Below are 10,263 nucleotides of genomic sequence, written 5' to 3'. Positions count from 1 at the left end.
AGAGGCTGGGGGGCACAGGGAGCTGGGGGGGGGACACAGCTGGGACAACTGACGCCAGGGGTATCCCACACCCTACAGCGTCATGCTCAGCGTATAGAGCTGGGGGAAGGGGGAGGAAAGGGGGGTATGTTGGGAGCGATGGTGTTTGTCTGCCCAAGTCACTGTTACGCATGATGGAGCCCTGCTGTCCTGGGGATGGCTGAGCACCCGCCTGCTGGTGGGAAGCAGGGAATGAATTCCTTGTGTTGCTTTGCTTGCATGCACAACTTTTGCTTTCTCTATTAAACTGGCTTTATCTCAACCCACGAGTTTTCTCACTTTTATTCTTCTGATTCTCTCCTACATCCTGCCTGGGGGGGAGCAAGCGGCTGGGGGGGGCTTAGCTGATGGCTGGGGTTAAACCACAGGCAGGAATGGTTAAATGCTGCATCCTCAGTACTCTAGCAGTGCATTTTGCAAAGCTTTGTTCATTGTTACAAGCCTTTACTTGGGCAAAGGCTCATCTTGGCACAGTTAAGCTGAAGGATTTATAGGTAATTATAACTAATAATAACTGATCTGGAAGTTCTTTTTTAGCAATATGTGATTAAGATTAATAGATATATCGTAAGTGGTACTCTGGCAGTCAGCTTATAATTGTTCAAAGGATGGTTTTTAAATTGTCCTTTTTGTGTAGCACATTGGTAATGGGTAAGGTGTTACACTTTCTTTAGGGCTTTGCGCTGGGGATTTACACTGGGCAATGGTGTTGTCACACACTTTCTAAGGGCTGGATCTTGGAAAGGCAGCCAGGTTCATTAGATCTACTGAACCACAGCCTACTCTTTCTAATAATAAACACTGCCCCAGTAATAAAGATAAGGACAGTGGAGAAAACTGTTGTTTGAAAGGGAGAAGCTGGCAAAATGTGGAGAGAAAAAAAAAAATCTTTCACATGTGGCTTGCTGTCAAGTGAGTGGGAAAAATATTCTTGTGCTGCCATGGTGCAAGATGTCTCTTGAATCTGCATTAAGCACTGATCTGGCACCATGCAAAGTGGTTAAAGAATGGATATCCTAAAAATACAAGGCATTATGACTTTATAATCTTACTAGAAGAGAAGTCCAGTGAGAACCTAAGTCAACTCCTGATCCCAACGTGATTCTGAGATACCGAGGCTGTGGCCTCACATGCAGCATCAGAGTAGCTTAGGATGTGCTGTCCTTTCCGCTGAGCCAGGACGACCGTTTGTGTGGCTGTGCAGGGAATCACCCTGGGACCCAGTCCAGTGGAGCACTTCTCCCCGTTCCCTGAATGAGTTCCCTGACTTTGATTCACTGTGTGCCTGTGGATCAGAAACCACCTTCCAGGGACGGGAGCAATTCTATAGGGGGAGACAGCCTGAGCTGGCACTTCTCTGATGTGCTTGTGCCATCCACAGCCTTCGAATGATTGCTAGAATTTTGTTGGTCTGCTTTCTGGACAAGGTACCTCTGCAAAATAGAAAATGTTTACTCTTGTTTTTACACAGCCTGATTTTTCACCTAGAATGGGATAGGTGCGTATGTTCGTGCCACTGCTAGCTTGGGAAGTGTTGAACTGATGCAAACCAGCTGCATCAGACAGTGAGTAGAGGCATGGGAAAAAAGGGGGAATGTGTAGTTATGTTCTATTTTATCTTTAATATTGGACTGTTAAGATACTGTTTTAAAAAGTCTAAAAGCTATCATGTTTAAAATCACTGTCAGCATCCCAACCCTAAAGGAATTCCAAAGATGAGCTTTAGAACGCTATTAGGTATCAAAAATCATGGCTCGATGAAGACTGATTTATTTACGTCATGTCATAATCTCCCTTTTCTCTCTGATATTCCGCAAGCAATAAGATGCCCCTCTTCCTCTGGAGTGTAACCCTGTCGGCCTCTGCCTCCCTCTCTTAGGCCACTGAAGCAATCAACATCATTCAGCAGTTGTTATTCCTTTATATTCACTCTTGATGTTTAGCTCCTTTTCCAGACCTGACGAAGGACCCGTTTGCCTGCTTGCTCAGTGTCTCATGTGCCAGCGTTCAAACCTCTCATTACCTGCATCCTCAAACAGCTGCTGGCTATGCCACTGTCAGTTTATTCGTAACACAGTTTTAAAGCTGTTTAAACCTTGCTGGCCTGTGTCTGGAGAGCCAGAAGGCTGCTGGATGTCTGTTGTGAGCTTGCAATGTTGCTAGCTTTCCCCCACCCCTCCACTCTGTAGTCTGAAGTGCTCTAAGTCAACACAGTGCTAAAAGTACACCACCATGTCATTTTTTTTCCAATGTAAGCATGTATTATCACATGTAGTGGTTATTTGTGCTGCCCTGACTTGTCTGCACATCTAATAGGATACTTGTCACCTTTGCAAAATTGAGCCACATCATGTATCCAGGTTCCACAGGAGCAGCAAGCTGCCTCTTGGAGCTGTTGTGAAAGGTCTCATTCATCTGAGCTATCTTGACTTTTGAGGTGATTTTTCTCAAGAATTGCACATGGAATTGTAACAGCTAAACCTCTACCAGTTCTCTCCTCCTCCAGGCATGTCAGGTTATTGCTTTAGATACGTGTAAACATTAACAAGTTGCAACGCTTCAATAGAAAGATGTGTTCTTAGCAGCTGCTGAAACTTCATTTTCAATATATTCATTCTTGTATAGACAATGCTGCCAGCAGAAGCATAAACAAGTCCTGATTATTACTTATGTCTTAAATAAGTTGAAAGTCTCCTAAATGACATACAGAAAATAAATTTAAATCTCTTTCTGGTGTCACTGCTGAAATTCAGTTTTTAATTTTAGCACCTTAATTGGGACTACGTAGCTTTGGAGTTAATCCTACAACTGAAGAATATATGAATAAAAATGTCACATTCTGGTTACTGACACCATAGTCTCTGAGGCTGTGATTTTGGGGCAGGGTGGTGGTGGTTTGTTTTGAGCTAGGCCATGATAATTACAGGAAGGATTGTTCTAATACTTGTGTCATAACTACGATTTGCCATTTCTTTTCTGTATGTTAACGCCAGTGGTTTTTGCTGTGTTTATCTAGACGGCTGGAGTTGCAAACAAGCTTAGAAAGAAAAATCAATGTAACTTCAGCTGATCAATTAATATGTGTCTTTCTAGACACAGAGGGGCTGTGGCCTAGACATGGCACAAGATTTTAACTTTTGAATGTTTAGCCCCAGCTTTGGATGAAACAGCAGGAAGCATGAAAGAATAGAAGAGCGAGCACTTCCTCCTATTATATTTGTATATATTATATACCTGTATATTTGCTTGCTTGTGTGTATGTGGTGGGGTGTGTTCTGGGTTTTCAAATAGGTGTTTGGTTGTTTTTTTTTTTTGCTTGCATAAGAGAGACTTTAGTTTTCTTGCACTGTTGTGTGGATCTCAACAGATTTTTTAAATTTCATTTTATAGGAGGAGAATGGCCCAAAATACTGCACCAGCAACGTCCATCCATGATGAGGACTCTTCTGAAAGCAGAATGGTGGTTACGTTCCTCATGTCAGCACTTGAGTCAATGGTTAGTAGAAACGTTAAGGAGCTGCATCATAACTGTCTTGGCATGTGCAGGATTGCACCAGTGTGTTGCTTCCCACTGGGGAGCAGGGAAGGTGTAATGTTATATCTTTACCTTACTGCGTGCTGTCTAACCAGCTGTAACTCTTGCCTCTTTGCTTGTGGAAAATCACACTAACAGTCTTCTTAACAGTCCTCTTGTTTCTTGTTGTGGTGTGGTTGTTTTAAAAATGATTGTGTCAAATAAATGGAAAATATTTCCTGATTGCTAAGGTAAAGCGTGGTTGAAAGGCAAGAGTGTGTTCTGGTCTCTGTCATCTGTAATACAGAGTGAATAAATGGTCTTGAGGCTAATGCCTTGTCCTCAGCTGCTGTGCTAATCCAACAAAACTTGTTCAGAAAATACTTTTTTTTTTTTAAAATTGGCATATCACCTGTTTTGTAGAAGCTATTTAATTGTTGTGTGGTGGGGTTTAAGGTCGGCCAGGGCTGTGAGTGGAAATGCCTGTGCTGTTTCTGTAAAACAGGGGCACTGTCAAAGATTCGGTTCTTTAAAATTGTTTTCTTAAATGATAAGCAAGAATAAAAAAATTTATTTTTAGGAATGAAACTTTGAATGGGATGGATAAGATAATTGATTGCAAGATAAGATAATAGACTGCAAGCCTTTTTTCCCAATGGGTATGGGTATATCTAGTTCCTAAAGGCTTTGTGTTGCTTTTTCCTCTCATGCTGCAGTTGGTGTCTTTACAGGTTGCAGCAAACCCTGATTTGAGCTCCTAGGAGAAACTGACTTTCTGTGATCACTTCTTGATGATCTCACTCATTTTCTTAGTATCTTTGCTCTCTCCTTGTGCCACAGGCTTGCTGCCTTACTTCTTTGCCAGAAATTTCTCCCAGCAGAACACATGTGGGTGTTCACAGGGAAGGTGCAATCCTTCTGCTCAGGAGGAACCCACCTGAGCCTGAGCACAGCGGGCAGGACAAGGCAGACTGCAGGCAGCCTTCTTGCTTGCAACCACACCTTTCTGAACAGAACGCGATGTGTGATAAGTGTGCTGTGAATGAACAAAACTCCTATATCCTCTGTTGAAAGTTGAAGATACTCAATATGATTATCTAACAGGGAAGTGATAATTTCACATGGATTGATGTCATAAATAATTTTAATTAAAACCAGTGCAATCTCTGAGTCTAGACAAGGCCTTAATTTCACTAATGCATCTACAATGCTTTTAAGATTCCTGATGAAAAGCACTCCAGATGTAGAAATGATCCTTTGCTAATGGCTGATATTGTGCTACTCACAGTACCACATACATTTCTATTAACTGTACTCTTAACTATAGTAATAAAAGCTTTTTGTTTTTCTTTTTATAGTGTAAAGAACTTGCCAAGTCCAAGGCAGAAGTTGCCTGTATTGCTGTATATGAAACAGATGTGTTTGTAGTTGGAACTGAGAGAGGAAGAGCCTTTGTCAATTCTAGGAAAGATTTTCAGAAGGATTTTGTTAAATACTGTAAGTTTCAATGTTGTGTTTTTGTATTTCACAAGCTGCTTAATCTGTATTGCATAATGCTAACAACTCTGGGGAGTAAAGTTCTGCATATCATGGCTACATGCTATAATTACGTTGGCTATGGCAAACCCAGGTGTTGAAGAACATAAAAATGATCGGTAACAGTGGTTGTCTTCGGGGTGTTATTTCAACTGTGGCTGGAAATGTTCACTTAGATAACGTGACAAACAAGTACAATAAGAAGTATTAGACTCTCCACCCTCACAACACATCCTAAACTTCCTAGTGCATGTTAATTTTAATTTGTATCCCCACCTCAGAGTCATTTTTCCCCACTCGTGAAGGCTGGGTGGGATGTTGAACAGGTAGTGGACTACTGTCAGCTCAGATGGTCCTGGTTCTTTGGATCGCTTCATGCCTTATTAAAGCAGATGCACATTTCTGACAAGATATTATAAAAAAGCTATACAAAAAATACCACTGTTATTTAATAGACAGAAATATGTGTCTATACCATAGTGACTTACAATTCCTTCTGCATTACTCTTTTACTGCTTTAACTACATCTAGGGTGTGTATTTTGTTTAATTTCTATAGTAAAACAGTGGAACTTCTGTGTTCATAAAATGTGATCCATTGAGTACAGGACAGTATTTTTAGGAGTTAGGTTTCAAAGATTCAGTGACTCTTGCAGAGCAGTGATGTGCTCATTTAGGAACGCATCACTGATGGACACTGCTTAATAACAAAATGTACATTTATTTGTGTGGGGAAAGGGAGAAGATGCAAGTCAAGAGCAGGGTATGAGAGGAGACTCTATCTGGGGGGGAGTTTAAAAGCAACAGCTGTAAAATGTTCTGGCTTGACTAATTAAATACTGCTTGGAAAGCAACTGTTTTTAATGTGAGACAGAAACACTTGCTCCTAAAAATGCTTTTGCTGCTAGCTGAAATTTTCCTGGAGGTTTTGTCTCAAGGTGATTTCATCGTGGTGTGGCTCTGAATTTTTGCCACTGTCCCACTCCCTTGGATAGTGACCTTCTGTGCGCTTAAATATATTTACTCTAAGTAGAGTCACCACAACGTTGCATTGTAACAGGTAACTGATACCAAAATGCAGAATTACGACCTCACTGAGGAATCATGGATAAGATGAATCAATTCCTGTTTTATTTTTTACAGGAGCCATCTTCTGATACTGGTATTTATGAAAACTGTTAGCTGAATAATGGGGGGAGTTCAGTTTTTCACCTGACTTCTTTTTTTGTTGTTATTCCTTAAAGAGCTTCCCTGAGGTCCTAGATACTTGTGTTTTATTGCCAGTGCAGTGGTATTATGGGCCCCAATATACTGGAGACTTTGGATATTGGGCACATCTATTGGTAGGGAGTCTGAAATAACTGGGATTTGATATTTGATCTACCTGGCTAGATCTGTATTTCTGGTTCTGTACTGCAGGAAGCACTGGCTTCTCATCCATGCTTGTGTTCGACTGTATCAGATGTGGTTTCTATAGGTATGTACATGAGTTTAAATCTTAGATTGGTTCTGATAATCCTGATCCTTTGCTTTATTCCAGTTAGAAGATAATCGTTCTTGGGCAGTGTTTTTATACTGTCAGGCTGACGAGATTAAACAATATCCACTTTGAAAACGGTGTTTTCATTATGCTTCTTGCAGAACATCGTGGTGTAGATCTGTGTGAATGAAGCCAGCGGACCTCAGCCATTGCTTTCATGGTTTCACTAAGTGCGTATCCCCCATTCTTTCTGGGGAGTTTTGATGCTGGAGGTAGTTTTCTCCTGTTGCTGACAAAGATGTTGGTAATTTCAGAAAACTTGGCTTTAGAACACCAATTTTTAGGAATAATAGCATTACATATTCCTGGCAATGCTGATTCCATCACTGCCTTTAACAACTTTTTTAAGTCTTGATGAAGTTTATAGTGTAATATCTTTTGATCTAAAACTTAGAACTGTGGAGGCAGCAGTTCCTTTCCCCTCTCAAACCTTGTTTCAAACGTGAACGCTAGCAATAGGCGTTAGTTGCAACTTTAGTAGTGTTTTGGAAAAATCCGTGAAGGCCACAGCTCCGTGTGGTTTTAGTGAGTTGGGTCCTTTTTTGTCCCTTTTACGATTTAATAAAGGTTTCCAAGAGATTCTTACATTGCTGTTAGAATTAAACCTTTAAAAATTCAGCTGTGGTCTCCCTTTGGAACGTGTGGTGCTGGCAATATTGAGAATTAGCTCTTGACTTGTGTGGGTCTCTTCACTTTTCTTTAAGCGTGGAAACAGAAGCGTAGTTACTAAGCATTCCTCTGGCTATGTCTGACTGTTGTAACAAGCCAGCGTGTGTCTCCAGTCTTCACTTCCACTTTTCCCCCAGCTCCTCTGCGTAGTTTGAGTAAATATGAAGGGTTTTCAGAATTTGGAGGGCCTGGGCTTCAAACCCACTGCTTATTTTTAGTAATTAGTATAATTTAATGGGCTAAATTGGTGAAATGCCTATATAAGGCTTATGAAAGAAGTAGCACGTACACTTTCTAGCAGTATAGGACTGATAAAAATAACAGCGGGTCAGCAAAAGTGGCACTGGAGTTTGGTTTCCTGCGGCTTTCATTCATAACAACCGTCACCCACATTGGTTCCCTAACGCCTATCTGCGGGGGAAGGAGGAGCCCCACACATATCTCATGTACCTTGTTACCTTCAGAAAATGTGTTAGAAACAAATTCATAATGATGCTTTTTTTTTTTTTTTTTTTTTTTAATATTAGTCTGGGTTGTGTAGTGAGTGTTGAAGAACCAGTCGACAAGCATTAATTATCTAAAATTAGGTCAGATAATATATTCTTCTGAACTGTGCTTAATTAAGATGGCTGTAAGCCCTATGTTACAGTGAAATGATATCTTTCAATCAGTGTAGAACCACATGTGCTTGTATGCATAACATATAACTTAGGTAACCTGCAGGGTTATTCCAAACCTGTGTAATTTTGTATTGTGCATAAAAAGAGGGTATCCTTCGAGTGCCTGCTCACATTCGGAGCACGGACAAGCATGGATACTTATGCACTGTAAGTGATCAAGATCATACAGGTCTTGCCCTACCAAGTACCTCTTTGTTTTAGTTGCTGTTCCCTGCTGAAGTGTATTGTGTGGTCCTCAGTTCCTCTTGGATCACCTCGGCAAGATGAAGTACCTCCTTGCTCTCTGGATTGTTGCGGAGTTGTGGATTATCAGCCATCCTGAACAGAGACTTATTCCTGGGGTCTCTCACGAATGCTGTTCCCTTCATGTATTCATCTTTGTCATCTTGGCGGTTTCCCTTGAGGTTTGTATCAGCTCTGTGGAATTAATTTTCATTTGAATGGAGCTGGAGGTGATTTATAAAACAAATAAACAAACCAGAAGAGGCCTCATCATCCCCAGGTTGTATTTGCTGTCAGAAGTGAATTTACAGAAGAGTTTCCTGACTCAGAAACACCTTTTTGGTCATCTACTCCGGACTTTGAAAGAGATTTACCCAGCACAGTGCGTTCCATCCCATCTGCCAAGGAGCTGATTGTTCTCCAAGAATCCCGGTGGCCTCTGCTAGCGTTTCCACTGGTACCGGCTGTTGCACCATCGGTATGTAGGTCGCACGGAAGCGTGATCCTGCTACTTCTGCAACTTTCTGTCAGCCCTCCCAGTCATGCTGCTTTTTCCTTCTTTGGTGCCAGGGCTCTGGGCTCACTTGCCTGAGGTGGGGCCATCTTGCATCTGTAGGTGGTTCATCTTGGATGATAGGTCCTTTATTTTTAGGAGCCTTCATTTTCCTTCTAGGGGCCTTAAATTCCCGTGCTGATCTTAACAATGCATCTGGTGTGGGCCAGAGTTTGGCTTCAAGTCCTGCTAGAGACTTTGGCCGAGCGTCTTTCACTCTTCTTACCTGTACCTTCATGTTGATCTAGCCACAGGTTGCAAGAACTCCTTGTAGCTTCAAGAATGCTCAGAATCAGAGTGGTTTTAATGGGCACAGTGGTTCCTCCTATCATGATGAATGAGTGGCACACGATGCTTCAAAGACCTTATGGCAAAGATTGCTCAGCTTTGGCTCCTCAGTATCTTTGGTATGTGGGTTACTGTTCCCCTTTGGATATCTGTAATCTGCAGGCAAGTAAAATGACTCTTCCCATAAACTAGGCTACTGGGGACCCACTCGAAGATCTGTGGCTAGGCTTCCGTCTCATTGAATCCTTCTGGCCTTTGAGCAAATAGAGGTATCAGGTTTTCTGGGGATTTTTTCTTCTGCCTTTGTGCTTCCTTATCTGTAACTAATGTAATGCTCCAGCAGTTTAGAGGGGGTGGAAAAAGCAAACAAAACCAGAAACCTGAAAGGCTAGATCTTACTGGTTTAAAAAATGAAACAAAACAAACTCAAAATGGGCAAGTCTAACTGGATTGGTGACTGTTGGATTGTCTTGGCCTGCTGTAATTTCCATCTGAGCAGCTGAAATTGGCATTTCTGGGCTTTTGTAATGCCTTGTCCCTTATAGTCTAGAGAGAATTAAGCATCTCTGGCTGAAGTTATACCATGTCTAGGGTCTTGCTATGGTAGATGCTGGCTTCCTACTCCATAGCGGTAATTATAGCTATGCAGTGACTGTCATAGAATCATAGAATCACTTTGGTTGGAAAAGACCTTTGAGATCTAGTCCAACCTTTAACATAACCCTGCCATCCCACCACTAAACCATGTCCCTAAGCACCTCATCTATTCTTCTTTTAAATACCTCCAGGGATGAGGACTCTATCACCTCTCTGGGCAGCCCATTCCAGAGCCTGACAACCCTTTCGGTGAAGAGGTTTTTCCTAATGTCTAGCCTAAACCTGCCCTGGCACAGCTTCAAACCATTCCCCCTCGTCCTATCATCTGTTACCATGGAGACGAGACCGACCCCCACTACAGCCTCCTTTCAGGTAGTTGTAGAGGGTGATCAGGTCTCCCCTCAGCATTCTCTTCTCCAGACTAAATAACCCCAGTTCCCTCAGCCGTTCCTTGTATGACTTGTGCTCCAGACCCCTCACCAGCTTGGTTGCTCTCCTCTGGACGTGCTCCAGTAATTCAACATCTTTGTTGTAGTGAGGGGCCCAAAACTGAGCACAGTATTTGAGGTGTGGCCTCACCAGCGCCGAGTACAGGGGCACGATCGCTTCCCTACTCCTGCTGGCCA

The 10,263-nt window shown here is 42.1% G+C and overlaps 1 protein-coding gene across 12 annotated transcripts in view; it reads left to right on the top strand.

The window, feature by feature from the left end:
• Positions 1 to 10,263, top strand: part of GTF2I (general transcription factor IIi) — an 86,632-nt gene that overhangs the window by 7,033 nt on the left and 69,336 nt on the right. For 6 of the 12 annotated variants that reach the window (XM_035900491.1, XM_035900490.1, XM_035900488.1 and 3 more), the window contains exons 2-3: positions 3,430 to 3,535; positions 4,912 to 5,050. In XM_035900491.1, coding sequence (XP_035756384.1) covers positions 3,437 to 3,535; positions 4,912 to 5,050 — 238 coding nt within the window. In that variant the 5' untranslated portion in view covers positions 3,430 to 3,436. Of the gene's footprint in view, positions 1 to 3,429; positions 3,536 to 4,911; positions 5,051 to 8,306; positions 8,678 to 9,000; positions 9,160 to 10,263 lie in introns of those variants that run through there. The other 6 variants (XM_035900495.1, XM_035900499.1, XM_035900497.1 and 3 more) reach the window with 3 other exon arrangements.

The sequence above is a fragment of the Egretta garzetta genome, unplaced genomic scaffold, assembly GCF_000687185.1.
Source record: "Egretta garzetta isolate BGI_Z169 unplaced genomic scaffold, ASM68718v1 scaffold108, whole genome shotgun sequence".
Taxonomy (NCBI): Eukaryota; Metazoa; Chordata; class Aves; order Pelecaniformes; family Ardeidae; genus Egretta; species Egretta garzetta.
The sequence above is the reverse complement of the archived record's forward strand: the minus strand, read 5'-3'. Positions and strand labels throughout refer to the sequence as shown.